Consider the following 16,569-nt stretch of genomic DNA (forward strand, 5'->3'; position numbering starts at 1 on the left):
AGACAGAGTTTGGGGCCGGCTCTTCTAAAGCCTTTATAAACACAGTGTAAACATATATTTTATTATCTCAATATTTTTTACTATTTTACTCACTGAATTAAGGATCAAGTGACAATCTTTATTTCTCATACAGGTAATCTTATACAATAATTACTTCACGAACCCAACCAACGAACTTATAAAAATCCTTCTCTTATCATTCAGTAAACCAGTCGATGTGTTCCCCTCGCTTCATCACTTAGAGAGAAAATTTTAACTTAAGTACCTTTAAATATTCTTCCTTTGTGTCGTAGCTTAAGTCAGTCCGTTCTCAGCTGAAGAGTGATATAACACCCCACACAGGGACTTAGTGAAGTAACCTTGAGGAACAACCCTTGCCTAGCGACCACTATTACCAGCGAACACATGCCCCCACCTGGAGATTTTGGCAAGCTGTACCATACCCAGCCTCGCTCCCCTACCCCAGCACGGACCAACCTCACCTCCTACCACAATACAGCCCAACCTTACTCCTCTACCACGACACAGCCCAACCTTACTCATCTACCACGACACAGCCCAACCTCACCTCCTACCACAACACAGCCCAACTCACCCCCTACCACAACACAGCCCATCTCACCCTTCTACAACAGCCCAACCTCACCACCCTACCACAACACAGCCCATCTCACCCTTCTACAACAGCCCAACCTCACCACCCTACCACAACACAGCCCATCTCTACAACAGCCCAACCTCACCTCACCCTACACACATCTCACACAGCCCAACCTCACCACCCTACCACAACACAGCCCATCTCACCCTTCTACAACAGCCCAACCTCACCACCCTACCACAACACAGCCCATCTCACCCTTCTACAACAGCCCAACCTCACCACCCTACCACAACACAGCCCATCTCACCCTTCTACAACAGCCCAACCTCATCACCCTACAACACAGCCTCACTATCGACTTACCTCATAAGGATAAAGGCTTATACAGATCACCGTAAGGACAGGTTGTAGCGTGACCCTCAATGTATTTACAACAGACTTTCAACCTAACCAAACCAAACCTAATCTAATCTAACTCTTGATTAGATTCCGATTCTAATAGGCACTAGTCTCAAGGGATTCTGACAGTAATGGTTAATGTTGGCTTAGGTTAGGTTAGATTAGGACAGGTTAGGTTAAGCCAGGTCAGTTCAGGTTAGACCAGAATAGATTAATTAGGTTAGGTTAGGTTGGGTTAGGTTAGGTTAGGTTAGGTTAGGTTAGGTTAGGTTAGGTTGGGGTCCAGAAAGATTAAAACTGGGGCCCATTTAACCTACAACCATCCCAGTGAGGAGAGGACCTTACACTCTCGTACTTCAACAACCAAACTACCAGACGCCCTCAGAGCGAGACCTGCCAGGGGAACGTAAGCCCGTGATGTTGCAGATGTTGATTGACACATTACACTCCTCCAGCTGCAATGGTTGACTTGCCTTTCTGCTACGTTGCATGATCGGACGATTCGTGTTTATTCTAAGATCTCCAATGCTGTGTGTGCGTGTGACCTGTGGTTAATAGTAGTGTGGTGTGGTATTGATTTTCTTTGATTTAGCCGCGGACAGCTGCTAGTTTATTGTGTACCCCATACTCATCCTGTGAGCGGTAGCGCAAAAAACTATACAGTTTAGGCCATAAAGGATGTTTATTAGACCACAGTGATTTTTATATTATGGCAATGAATGTTACAGAGTATTTCTAGTACATTGTTTAAGTCGGTACATAGAACTTTGATTCGGTACTCGATGCGAAGTGTGGATGCAGCCTTAGTATATCAGCTATCTTCTCATCAGAGATAAAGTGCTGTGCCATTGCATACACAGTGTGCTTGGATCTATCTCTATAAGGTTCTATTTTTTCACAGTCTAAGACGTAGTGTTGGAGTGTGCGGACATGTCTGGCCGCACACTTTACATTTAGTTTTGTTCACATCTGCCTGCGGGGCATACTGCCAAGGGTACTTACAGTATATCCTAGCCGCATTCTAGCGGTTACAACATTTTGTAATCTAGTGATCTTTGTACTTGCTCCATATACATGTTTTATTTGATACATCTCATCATGGTAGACTATGGATTGACTAGTGCCTGTTTGCACTTGTCTACTGGCTTCAGATTCATCAGAAAGCTATTTTCTGATTACAGTTTAGCTAAGGCATCAACTCTATCATGTTCACTAATGCCTATATGAGAGGGGATCCACAGCAGCTTGATCCTGACCCCCCGTCAACAAGACACATATACTTGTGTCTGGCTTCAGAGACAAGCGGGTGACAATCTGAGTATAGGGTATCAAGAGCACGGAGTGAGGATAAGGAGTCAGTGATGATGAAACTGTCAGTGTCTTCAACAAGTTTCAGGGCTGTGAGTATGGCAAATAGTTCACCCTGTAGAGTTGATGCCCAGTTACTGATTCTTGTGGTGTGGTGGGTTAGTAGGATCACATGAATAATAGACACCCCAACTTATTAACTAGAATCATTAACACCCTTAACACTAACCTAACTCCCCTTAACACTAACCTAACTCCCCTTAACACTAACCTAACTCCCCTTAACACTAACCTAACTCCCCTTAACACTAACCTAACTCCCCTTAACACTAACCTAACTCCCCTTAACGCCAACTCAATCCCCAACACCTAACCTAACTCCCCTTAACGCTAACCTAACTCCCCTTAACACCTAACCTAACTCCCCTTAACACTAACCTAACTCCCTTAACACTAACCTAACTCCCTTAACACTAACCTAACCCCCAACACTAACCTAACTCCCCTTAACACTAACCTTAACTCCCTAACACTAACCAACTCTAACTAACCTTTAACGCTAACGCTAACCTAACTCCCTTAACGCTAACCTAACTCCCCTAACACTAACCTAACTCCCCTAACCTAACACCAACCTAACTCCCCAACACTAACCTAACTCCTAACACTAACTCAACTCCCCTTAACACTAACCTAACTCCCCGCCAACCTAACTCCTTAACACTAACCTAACCTAACCTAACTCTAACCTAACTCCCTAACACTAACCTAACTCCCCTTAACACTAACCTAACTCCCTAACGCTAACCTAATCCCCTTTAACACTAACCTAACTAACCCCTTAACGCTAACCTAACTCCCCTAACACTAACCTAACTCCCCAACACTAACCTAACTCCCCTTAACGCTAACCTAACTCCCCTTAACGCCAACCTAACTCCCTAAACGCTAACCTAACTCCCACTAACCTAACTCCCTTAACCTAACCTAACCCTAAACACTAACCTAACTCCCTTAACGCAACTAACCTAACCCAACTCCCCTTAACGCTAACCTAACTCCCTAACCTAACCTAACCTAACTAATCCCCCTAACCTAACTCCTAACACTAACCTAACTCCCCAAACGCTAACCTAACTCCCCTAACACTAACCTAACTCCCTAAACACTAACCTAATCCCTAACACTAACCTAACTCCCCCAAACCTAACTCCCTAACAACCTAACTCCCCTTAACGCAACTAACTCCTAACACTAACCTAACTCCCTAACCTAACTCCCCTTAACGAACCTAACTAACCCCCCTTAACGCCAACCTAACTCCCCTAAACACTAACCTAACCCCCTTAACGCAACCTAACTCCCTTAACGCTAACCTAACTCCCTAAACCTCCCTAACCTAACTTAACTAACCTAACCCTTAACGCTAACCTAACTCCCCTAACACTAAACCTAACTCCCCTAAACACTCTAACCCTAACTCCCTAACGCTAACCTAACTCCCCTAACGCTAACCTAACTTAACGCTCAACCTACCCTAACACTAACCTAACTCCCTTAACGCTAACCTAACTCCCTAACGCTTAACGCTAAACTAACCTAACCTAACTCTAACCTAACTCCCCTAACACTAACCTAACTCCCCTAACCCAACTTAACTAACCTAACTTAACCTAACTAACCTAACTCCCCTTAACGCTAACTCCAATTTATCCTAACATAACTCGACCAAATCAAACACTATCCCAACCTAAACTAAGTCTTACCTAATCTAACTTATCCAACCAAACCTAACTTACCCTAAACTAATCTAACCAAATTTAACCCTCAGGTAACGTTAAAAAGGTGTTTGATCATCAGGTGAAATAAACTAGGGGCTAATCTTCAGGTGTTCCGAGTTAGTACTGTACTATGCCCTGAAGGGTACTCACCTACCACCTCGTCCTTACTGACTGTTATACTCACTGTACATCACGACTAACATACAGTACAACTTATGGAACAACAGTGAGTGTGTGTGTGTGTAGGGGGTGGGGTGTGTGTGGTGTAGGTGGGGTGTGTAGGGGTGTGTGGTAGGTGTGTGTGGGGGTGGTGTAGGGTGTGTAGGGGTGTGTGTGTGTGTGTGGGTGTGTGTGTGTGGGTGTGGGTGTGTGGTGTGTGTGGTGTGTGTGTGTGTGTGGTGTAGGTGTGTGTGTATGTGTGTGGTGTGGTGTAGGTGTGTGTGCTGTGTCAGTGTGTGTGGTGTGTGTGTGTGTGTGGTGTAGGTGTAGTGTATGTGGTGTAGGTGTGTGTTGTGTAGGTGTGTGTGTGTGTGTGTGGTGTAGGTGTGTGTGTGTGGTGTGTGTGTGTGTAGTGTAGTGTGTGTGAGTGGTGCAGGTGTGTGTGTGTAGGTGTGTGTGTGTGTGTGTGTGTAGGCGAGTGTGTGTAGTGTGTGTGTGTGGTGTAGGTCTGAGTGTGTGTGGTGTAGGTCTGAGTGTGTGTGGTGTAGGTCTGAGTGTGTGGTGTGTGAGTGTGTGTGGTGTAGGTCTGAGTGTGTGGTGTAGGTCTGAGTGTGTGTAGTGTGTGGTGTGTCCTGAGGTGTGTGGTGTAGGTCTGTAGTCTGAGGTGTGTGTGGTGTGTCTGAGTGTGTGTGGTGTAGGCCTGAGTGTGTGTGGTGGGTCTGAGTGTGGTGTGTGTGTGGTGTGTGTGGTGTGAGTGTGGTGTGTAGTCTGAGTGTGTGGTGTGTAGGTCCTGAGTGTGTGTGTATAGGTCTGAGTGTGTGTGGTGGTGTGTGTGTGTAGGTCTGGAGTGTGGTGTGTGGTGGTGTGTGTGTGTGTAGGTGAGTGTGTGTGGTGTAGGTCTGAGTGTGTGTGTAGGTCTGAGTGTGTTGTGTAGGTGTGTGTGTGGTGTAGGTAGGTGTGTGGTGTGTGTGTGTGGTGTAGGCCTGAGGTGTGTGTGTAGGTCTGAGTGTGTGTGTGTAGGTCTGAGTGTGTTGTGTAGGTCTGTAGGTGTGTGTGTGGTGTAGGTCTGAGTGTGTGTGGTGTAGGTCTGGAGGTGTGTGGTGTAGGTCTGAGTGTGTGGTGTAGGTCTGAGTGTGTGGTGAGTGAGGGGGGTCAACAAGAGTGAGATTTTCCTTCAGTATTCTTGTAGTTGATGCTTATGCTAAACACTGCTGTCATGTTGTCTCAGGTTGACCCAGTTTTGGGTTGCTGAGTTGTTGAGTTGGTTGTTGGGCTTGGTTGGGTTGCTGGGTGCTGTTGGTTGGGTTGGGTTGCTTGGGTTGGGTTGGGTTAAGTTTACCTTATACTGGATTATACTAAGATAGGTCAAGTTGGGTTGAGTTAGGTTGGAGAAGGTTAGGGGTAGGTTAGGTTGTGTTGCGTTATCTCGGGTTAAGTTTAGCGTATGTTGGATTACGTTTAAGTTAGGTTAGGTTAAGTTAATTTAGGTTAACTTTGGTTAGGTCAAGGTAGGTTAAATTTAGGTTATGTCAATTTAAGTCTATAATAGGTTAAGACAAGTTTGGGTTATATAAGCTTAAGTTGTAGCTACATCAACTTAAAACTTGTTAAGTTTGGTTGTTCTGTAAAGATTAGGATAACCTCAGTTAACTTTACGCCAGGGTTAATTCAGGTTATCTCAGTCTGAGTTATGGCTAGGTTAAATCTGACCAGGATTGGTTAAATAAAGTTAACTCTGTGCTTAATAAAATTTACTGACGTTAACCAAATAACTAAAAGTGACGTCCCAGTAATGGAGGGATTAAGATATGTTCCGCTGGGTTAGTTTAAGGATGTGATAAGGGTGAGTCAAGAGCAGCTGAGATTCTTGTCGTGGTAAAGTTATGTAAACATGATGATGACTGTGTGTGTAGCAGCAGAGCCTGAGGAGACACGTGGTAGCTGGCTAGGGGCTGTAAATAACCAGTTACGTCACTATACAGCTGCTAGCTATCCTCTTCCTCCTCCCCTCCCCACCCCCAACACCTGCCTCACCTGGAATCACTAATTAAATCCCACCTGCACTGTGTCTCCCAGGTGTCAGAAGTATAATGGAACTAAAACTCACGGCAGTTCAAAGGTAAAGTCAATACATACTGTACCCAATTACAGCAGTTTAAAACCGAAGTCAACATACGCATAACAAACATCAATTATTCCCCTTCAACAATGTCCAACAGAAGTTTAAAATGTAACGTCAACAAACTCCGTAACAATGCCGGTATAAGATATTTTCGCTAATAAATATATTCTTTGAGCTGCCTTCACTAGTAGAGATTTGAATTACTGTGATGTATCTATCATTCCACACAACCTTAAAATTTCCGTCACCACAGAGCAGAGTTGGCTTGGTGAGTCGGTTCCCCAAGTCGCGAAATCCAAACAGTTAAAAAATGACATATCAGCTAAAATGCCACACACCGCCATACTAATCTGGCTGATTCTACCTTAACATGAATTATTTACTTAGCATCAGATAGGAGACAAAATTAAGTCAGAAAATCGTTGGTAAGAATCTCTGGGCGGTACTTGAATTTTATCTGGTATCAAGTGAACATATATAATGATGGTACAGCTTCAGTTCACTTTTCACGCAATTTTTGGACATTATCTTGTACCTTTAGAGAACAGGTTGAGTGTATATTACATTAGCAGGTACAAAAGTATATCCATCGTACGAACTTTTGAAAATCGGTGGGAGGATAGCGGGTCGGGTGCGCGGGTTGCGTTGTGTATGTGTGAGGAAGCGAACGTCCAAGGCAGCGCTAAACCTAACTCTCTCTCTCTCTCTCTATTCTGTGGGTGTGGATGTGGGAGGGGAGATCAAGGACCTGTGGAGGGGAGCCAGTGGCGTGTGGGAGAGAGAGGAGAGTGTAAGTATATGTGGGCAGTGTGATGAATGGTGACAGTGTGGACATAAAGCAGGTCTGACTAATTCCCGGAACCTCACCGAACTTAGCCTAGCCTACTCCTCCTATCTTAACCTAATTTAATGTAACCTACCTTTAACATACCCTAACCAAATGTAACTTAACACAGCATAAATCAACCTAACCCATCCTTCCTCTAAATCCACCATTCAATATACCTTTTACAAAACCTGCCCCAACCAAACTAACCCAACCTACCCTACCTCTAACCTGGCTTAATCTCAACCTAAACTACAGCTAACCTAACCTAACCTAAATTTACCGAACACATCTCTAACACAAAGTAACTGCAGCTTTAATTTAGTATGATAATTTGGAGTCCGAGAACGGGGATTCATTTAGCGCCCTGTAAACCTGGGCAGCAGCAGCAGGGGGTTGTGGTACGCCGTGTATGTTAATGGTGTGTGTGTGTGTGTGTGGTGGGCGGTGTGTGGTCACTGGTCACACAGGGTCACGCCCACCCTAATTCTCTATATAGTCAGTGTCATGCCAGTAGGCAGCCCTGCCAAAATTACTTGTTCTCAGCGCAGAGGTGAGTATATAGTGGGTATTTCACATGTATTTTAAGCCAGTCCAAAGCCAAACTATCTTACGATAACCTAACCTAATCACACGGTAAGTTAACCTGTCATAACCCAAGCTGGCTAATTTATCCCAAATAAACACGAGCAAACCTATCTTATACTAGGAACTAGCCTTATCTCTTCAACGCTAAAATATCCTAACCAATCAAACGACAGATGACGACAATTTCAGCGGGTACAGTGGCAAGACAGCGTCCCTCTGTTATTACCAAAGTTAATTGCTTATGTTTACATATGCAGCACTTGCGCACTGACCAGCTGACTAGAGCAGATGCAAGAAGCTATACACATGTTGCTCTTTATCTCTGCAGATCAATTACTAGTTACAAAATAATTAAATCTTTCACTGCAAGCATGAACTTTTTTTTTCAGGAATTCAAATAACATTAGAATATCACTCTCCGTCTGACCCTGGCGTTGACGGCCAGTAAACCAAATGAACGAAACGAAGCTCTCTGTTAACAAGTGAGCTATGATGTCATCAGTATACGTCCCCCATGGTAGTCTCAGTATCTAACATATCACCTCTTAGGGACAAATTTTTCCACACAACAGGATCTCGGTGGTCTGGTGGCCCGGAGAGATTTTTTTTCCTTAACCAGAAATTCGGCACTGAAAAAAATATATTAAAAAACAGTATGGTAAACCTAAGACTAACCAAACTCAAGTTAGGCGTTTACCATAAGCTTAGTTATGTTAAGTAAGCTCAATTTACGTTTGACTAAGTTAAGGGTAAGTTTAAGGTAGGTCTGGTTAGGTTGCAATCTTTATATACTGTCAGTTCTAGGCTTCCGACACGCCTTAAAACTGTATTCATATCCTACAGTAAATCCCAACAGATGCGACCATTGGTTATCATTTTAGCGGGGCTGGCACAGTCAGCTTTCAGTAATTATTGTGCTCTGTATTCCCATAACCTCAATACATGTATACACAATATATATCAGAAGAAAAAAATAATCCTCGTTTGACAAATAGGTGTCACTAGGTTATCGCTAAGGTCATGAAAACCGATGTAACAAATTAACAAGCTCTTACACCCACTATAAAACGTAATCTAAGTTAATAATGAAACACAACCTTTTGAAATCCTATATGCGTTCTATCATAAACGACGTCTGAACAACACTACTACTACTGCTGCTGCTATAATAATAATAATAATAATAATAATAATAATAATAATAATAATAATAATAATAATAATAATAATAATAATAATAATAATAAAATAAAAACCTTTGGGTGTCTAGGTCTGGGTTAGAGTGAGTCAGTATTTGGGGTTCAGTTATCACAAGACGATGAGTAGCAGAAGGCAACGTACCGCACCAGTCCAGTGCAGAACTTGACTCACTCGATAAGTCAGGGTTGACTCACCATATTACAAGCTATAAGTTAATGGTCTGGTGAGAATGAGTCAAAGATATTATGATACTGATTAATGAGTCAAACATTACACGAGCCTTAATGAATCGATATTTTATATAAGAATGAGTTAACGATTAATAAATTATAAAAATAGTAAAATATAATATTATATCGTCCACAACTTTTCAGAAACGACTGTGACAAGACTAAAAATATTCATTAGAAATACCATATTCAAGCATGATATTAATCTCGTCAATAAAAAAAAGTAACCTGATCACACAATGGTTAACACACTTTAACACAGTGAACACAACAACAGTAAATGTTAACTTACTTACACTGTCACTCTCAGCCCTCAGTAGTACACAGTACACCTCAGTGCAAATTACAATGGTAAAAAACTTACTCTTTAATGTGTCAGTAGTGTTACAATTTCAAAATCCCGGACCACAGGCCACCACATGTCACGGCCACTACTGATAAATCTCTTTTCAGCAACGTCTCAACTCCTAGGCCCATTAATCAGACCTACAGTACTCATAAGTAACAGCTCCGGTTAACAGAGCAGAATTACGTAGACAACCCCTACTACCTCCTGACAGTCTAGGGAGATATTTAATACAACTCAATTCTGTGAAGCTACACCCAAGGAAAACATTCATTAAATTGTGTAACTTGATCAGGATATCAAACAAATACCGACTTAAACAATTACAGTAAACAAGAACACAGGCTATAATGTAGAATGGTCCTCTGACCCACATAATTTGGTTATTACTCAATTTAATCCTCCGCTCACAAAAGTATAACCTAATATTCACTTCTAATCCCTAATGGGTAAAATAATTCGAAATAGAAGTGGATCAATGGATGGAACTAGATTAAATTCACTTTCCTGATCTCACGTCTCTGTGTTATGATACCCCAGAAGAAAAGCTAAGCGCCTTTATCACCAAGAAAATCTGGACAAAAATCTACCTACAACTCTACTTCAATATTCTTGTCTCCCTCTTCCACTACCACCTCATCACACTTGTCACATTCCATGAACAATCGACCTAAATCCACTTTATCCCTACATGGCCCGTTCTTAGCCATAGCCCTAGTGACAGCACAGACTTGGGAAAATATAATTGTCTCCAACTTTGTCTCTCACTGCATCACAATCAACATTTGCACCAGTTACGTCACTCATAGATACCTCTACAGTGTCATTCCTATCACAAGTTAGAGGATCTTCGATCATCTTAGGTTCCTGAATCACCCGGTACCCTGCTAGGTCATTACCCAATAACATGTCCCCTCCGTCAACGAATAACTCAAGTCACCCCATCCTTAACTTTACCAACGACAAGATCTATCTCGAGGTTCACTGCATGTACAGTATAAGTATGGTAAATTTTGAGCCTAACAACTGTATATCACACGTCTACTGTCACTAGTCACATTATATCTAAAGCATATTGTATCTGTCATTGGTAAACAGCAAAACTAAAACAATTTCGAACTATCGGTTTAGTAACTATTTATCATGTTGTAACCTGGTTACACTGCACGACATTTATTTTCATCATATAAAACACAAGCTACTCGGAATTGTAAGTAGGAAGTCTTCTCTAATGCTGTAAACTTTTGTTTCACTACAAGGCTATATGATTTTTATGAACCTGTAAACGGTTGGTATTTAACTTAAATTCCAAGCCCAGACTAATTTCTAACAGATCTTAATTCCAAGTACTGTATTATAACTCCGTGTAAAAATTTTACTCAAACTTTTATGTCTAGTAAACTTTTTTAAATCTATATTCCAGTGACTAATAATCCTTTAAGAAATTACAAATGTAGTTTTGTATATATATATATATATATATATATATATATATATATATATATATATATATATATATATATATATATATATATATATATATATATATATATATATATATATATATATATACTGTATATATATTGAGACCCTGCAATTGTGTGTAAATAAGGCAGAAAGTCTACCATTAGGCAATACTGTACATTATGATCCAATATCTTCCCAGGCGGTAGTACCTCCCTGTTGGGTAGCTGCCTCCCTGTTGGGTAGCTGCCTCCCTGTTGGGTAGCTGCCTCCTACCATTATTATGTCAAAGTTAAAATGCGAGCTTAACACAAGTTAAATTTCTTTAAATCATTAGGTCACATTTGGTTAGCTATAGCCTTCATTCCTAAATTCTACCCTAAGTTAACTAGATAGCTTTCCTTAGGGTGGAGTTATGAGGTGAAAGAAGATTATTAGGGTTTGAAGGAAAAGTGGTGAAACTGAAATACAGCAGGAGTAGAAAGAATCTGGGCTCAACCAGATCGCTTCATCTTTCCTATTGGTGTTTTATCTTTGTTTTGCTCACGGAAGCCGGACTGTTGCGTAATTTTGACTGCAAACTGTTGAAGAATTGGATGAATTTATGTGAAAAATTAATGTACAGGGACAGTATTTCACATCTGCCCGCCTACAGGAAAATACTCGAGACTTCTATATATTCAATATAAATTTCAGCGAAAACTGATTACCGGATAATTTTCCTATTTTGAACGCTCATCTAATTAATGTTACTAAATCCAAAACAAAATAATGTGTCCTGGACTACTGGTAGTGGGCAAGGTTAGCTGAATTTGCTGCTATCGAAAGTAAATAGTTTCTGGGCTGATTTCATCATTTATCTTCTCTATGTAAAATAAATATTTTCTAACTTACTAGACTAACTAGACATTTAAACACACATCTGGATGGCGTACAATACCTCAGTGTTACCGCAAGCAGCAATGAGTAGGATGACACATAAACAAACTTTATGTTAGGCGGTAAGTCATGTCATGTTTATTGGGTGTGTCTGCCCGTATACTGTATATGAAGTATTGGCATGGTGGAGATGAGAGGCCCAGAGGAGGTTGGAGTGTGTAAGGGGAGTTTTGTTTATGTATAATTATAATCACCTGACTCATCCCTCGTCGACCAGCGAGGGTGGGCCAGGCGATCAGGCTGGTATTACAGTATAGCTACCCATATCTTAGAAGCAACACCTAACCTGGTTTCTCTCTAGACTTTCAACACGTAAGTTTAACTAGTACTTATTGTGTACACAGGTAGACTGTGTCCATTGCATCATTTATTATTGTGACAATACAGGAATATGGAAAATTAAGTACTCATTGCAAGTGTTTAGATTAGACTACAGTATTACCACGCTTTACGCGGGTTTTTTTTTTACGCATTTCCACGTTCACGCGGTACCCTGCCAGGCCTGGAATGCTCACTTTACGCGGTGCGTGTACTCTTTTACGCGGAGAGCGGCCCGGGCAGGGTGCGCACAAGGTCACCCAGTCATCAAAACATTACCGAGTTCTTCACCTGCCACCCACCACAGCCAGCCCAAGTCAGTGATAGTGATAGTGAGGATATGGACTTATATGGACTTTGAGGGGTTTGACAAAGAGGCCCTGCAAGCCTCTATGGTGGATAGTTATACAATTGATACAAGTGATACAGGTGAGGGCCAATAATCTGCCCTCTGCCTCTGAACCAACCCCCCATCCCCGTGTGCCCAGCCATCTTTTCTACTAATGTAAGTGTTAAAAAACCTAATTTTATTGATATTTCTCTTAATTATTAATTGTGTGTGCATATCATCATAAAATTAAAAAGTTATTTTTACTACAACGTAGGTATTGTGTCTGAAAAAGTGGAGTTTGGGGGTCGGCCCGGTCTCTATTTCAATTAATCCCATATGTTATGTTGTTCACTTTACGCGTTTCTCGCTTTACGCGTGCCTCCGGGGGTTCAATTGACCGCGTAAAGCAAGGGTTCACTGTAATTACATAGCTATGATTGTTATGTAAATATATATTGGATTAAACATTTATGTAGGAGTGCCTATGTATGATTTATTTGAAATACTAAATGAATTGTATTCAACAAGTTTGACCGAATTATAATGTTCGAGTTTAACGTCACAAGTTTGATTCTTTCTTTGACCGTCCGGATGGCGGTTATAGTTAAACGTGGATGTCTACCGTGTAGCAGTGTGTTAGCTTGAATCAACGCATGGGCAGCAGAGGAACCAAGGTCAACCCAATTCAACCCACTGGAGGGATGTGAGTGTGCGCGTGTGTTCCCAGTGCCACGGAGTACAGTGCAACGCCCGTAGATTTATCGTGGCGATAATATTTGAACCTTTTGTTAGTGAAGAAAATAATGTTGTCAGTGAGCTCAGCCACTCTCAGTGTAGCTTGGCTCACCAACCCGCGTCACTCGAGGGACGAGTGCGTGCGTGTGGGTGTGTATGTGTGTGTATCCAGTGGCGAGAAGTGCAGTGCAACGTCAGTATACTTCCCGCATCGATAATAGTTAAACCTTGTTAGTCCAGAAAATAGTCTTGTCTAGGTGATCTTCATCACTCCCAGTGTAGTGCATATGAGAATGAAAACACATGTCATTTGTTGTCTGACGTAAGAGCAGAACACAATTAGCAATCATAGTTGACTGAAGTGATATTGCTTTGTAAATAATCCAAATATCAATGTAAAGTTTGTAATGATATCAGGTGCGAGTGTTAGAGTGGGCTAAGTGAGTGCCAGGTCGACTGTAACGAAAGCAATACGACGAGGCACACGAACGTGCCCTGACAAATGAGTACAAGTCAAGGCACACGAACGTGCCCGACGAGGCACACGAACGTGCCCTGACAAATGAGTACAAGTCAAGGCACACGAACGTGCCCTGATAATTTTAGTGAGATAAGGCACAAGAACGTGCCCTGATTTAAGAGTGGTGGAAACGAACGCAATTAAAATTACCTAAATAAGCAAGATGTCGGAGATTGGGTGTATTGATGACATGGAAGGAGAGTCGGACCTAGATGGAAGCAAACATTTTGACCTAATGACAATGGATCCGCCCGCCGAGGTACAATCAGAGAATGGTGAAACGGGAAATGAGCTTGCAATACCAGGAGACCCACGGGAAGGTCACAGTAGGGAAATGTATTATCAACAAGCAGTGGCCAGAGCTGAGGCAGCGTCGGATGAAGTAAACCGAGCCTTGCGAGAGCTTAAGGCAGGGTGGATGAAAACGATGCACACTGGAATGGTGGCGGGTCAAGAGACATCAGCACTAACACGAAGAAGTGACAGCTCACAGCCTTCGACAGAGAACTCCAGCAATTATGAGAAGCCAATAGTACGGGAAGAAGCCCAGCGACAGGCATCGGTCAATGTTGAGAAAATGGCATCATCTTTACCACCAATGCTTGCAACAAAGCGCCTCAAATCACAATTATGCATCCACAAGGAGAATCAGGGAAGGGTGAAGAAATAAGAGAGTTAGTGGCTACGATGCGCATGCCGCAAGCCACCCTTCCCAAGTTTAAAGGACAAGGTCGGGCGGAGTTTGGACCTTCATGCATGCCTTCCGTCAATACATGACAAATGCGGCAGTGCCAGAGAAGTACAAGTACCAACTGCTCATGGATGCTTGTGAAGGAGAAGAGTTACATCAAGCAATCATGGGATGCGACTATCTAGAGCCAGACCGAGCCTACAACAAGGCAATCAAGATCCTGGAGGCAAGGTTTGGAGATAAGTATGCATATGCGGACCAGCTGGTGAAAAGGCTCATAGACGCTCGCTCAGTCGGGGCGTTCGACGACGGAGGGCTGCGAAAACTGGCATCTCAGCTATGGGGTGCAGTAAGCCATCTGGAGAATTTGAACTTGATTTCTGAACTTGAAACAAGACAGACCTTCAGAACGCTGGTGGTTAAGCTTCCCCCCAAATTGAGGGAACGCTGTGTGGATGATGTACGGAATTATCAGAAGTCGACAGGACACAGAACGGAGCTGGTGAAGTGGTTAGCGCTATTTTTGGAGGAGAAAGCGGTGATGATGGATGACACGGCTCTGCTATCAAGCGAGGACAGTCAAGAAGGAAGTGAGAAAAGACCAGAAGGATCATCGTCAAGCAAACGTGCCGTGGGCCTAGTGACTATCAGTGAAACGAAAGGCAATGGAGGAGAAACAAGCTCTGGAAAAGGCTCGTGCCCAGTGTGTTCCAGAGCACATGGATTAGCAGGGTGCGACAAATTCCGGAGCATGTCAGTGAGGGAGAGGTTAGAGAGGGTAAAAAGATTACGTTGCTGTTTCTTGTGTCTGAGAGTGGGCCACCTTGTTGCTGAGTGTTGGTCACGCTTCAGGTGTGGCACTGATGGGTGCAAAGAGAAGCATTCTAGACTGTTGCATCAAGAACAAAGGGAGGCACTTACTGCGAGTATGTCAAACACACGCAAGGGTGGCGTAAAGCGAAATTTTCAAGGTCTCGTGAAACAGGAGTCAATGGCAGGCACCTCTGATGCTGGCATGGACCAGAAAGCCAACGACAGTTCGTACATGGCCGGAAAAATAGGCCATGTCTATGCTACAGGGACAAAGGACGGCCATGAAAACCCATACAGCTGCGAAAGCGACATCTGACTATCGACGAAAAATGCCAAGATTGTACTGCCCATAGTGAGTGTGAAGATTCGGGGAAAGGACTCACACCAACGAAATCACATCAGAACTTTAGCTCTCTTGGACTCAGGCAGCGACAGGTCGTATTGCACCAAAGATCTGGCACAGAAACTAAGGGTGAAAGGGACACCTACCCTGGTAACCATGGGTACACTTGCCCAAGGGATGATACTCGAGTCAGCGGAGGTAGATCTAGAAGTGGTTGGCGCAGGCATGAGACGAGGCAGAACCATACTTATACCGAAAGTACTCATTATACAAAATTTCCCCACAACGCTGCACAACTCTGTAGCGAACACAAGTGATATCTCAAAGTGGACCCATCTGCGAGGTGTGGAATTACCAGAATTGCAGAGCAACAGCATAGAAATTCTGATAGGACAAGATATGCCACAGGCCCTGGTACCCTTGGAGGTCAGAGCAGGAAGGGATGGAATGCCATTCGCCATAAAAACGCGACTGGGTTGGACAGTGAATGGACCGGTGGGGCACCAAGACGCACAAAGAGTTTGCATGTGAGGATGCCTGATGACCGAAACATGTCGTGAGTCTTGAAACCCGTCTGGAAAGACAAGCTAAGCTTTTTTGGGAGCTGGAAAGTGGGGACACAGGAGCCTTGCAGACAGCAGCTCATTCACTTGAGGACAAAAGAGTGTTGAGGCTATGGTCAGAGACAGGCATCAAAACTAATGGTCATTACCAATTTTCCATACCGTTCCGTAAAGAGAACACGGAACTCCCAAACAACAAGGCCGTGGCGGAGCGTCGACAAAATGGGCTTCGAAGGAGACTATCCAAGGACGCACGGCTGTTAAAAGAATATGTAGAGGAAATAAATGA

The 16,569-nt window shown here is 42.9% G+C and overlaps 1 protein-coding gene across 1 annotated transcript; it reads left to right on the top strand.

Moving 5' to 3' along the window:
• The first annotated feature begins 14,622 nt into the window (after positions 1–14,622).
• LOC121867401 lies at positions 14,623–15,690 on the top strand. The gene has a single exon (XM_042367315.1). The coding sequence runs from the start codon at positions 14,623–14,625 to the stop codon at positions 15,688–15,690; it is 1,068 nt and encodes a 355-aa protein (XP_042223249.1).
• Positions 15,691–16,569: the final 879 nt, after the last annotated feature.

Source organism: Homarus americanus, unplaced genomic scaffold, assembly GCF_018991925.1.
Source record: "Homarus americanus isolate GMGI-L3 unplaced genomic scaffold, GMGI_Hamer_2.0 scaffold31050, whole genome shotgun sequence".
NCBI lineage: Eukaryota > Metazoa > Arthropoda > Malacostraca > Decapoda > Nephropidae > Homarus > Homarus americanus.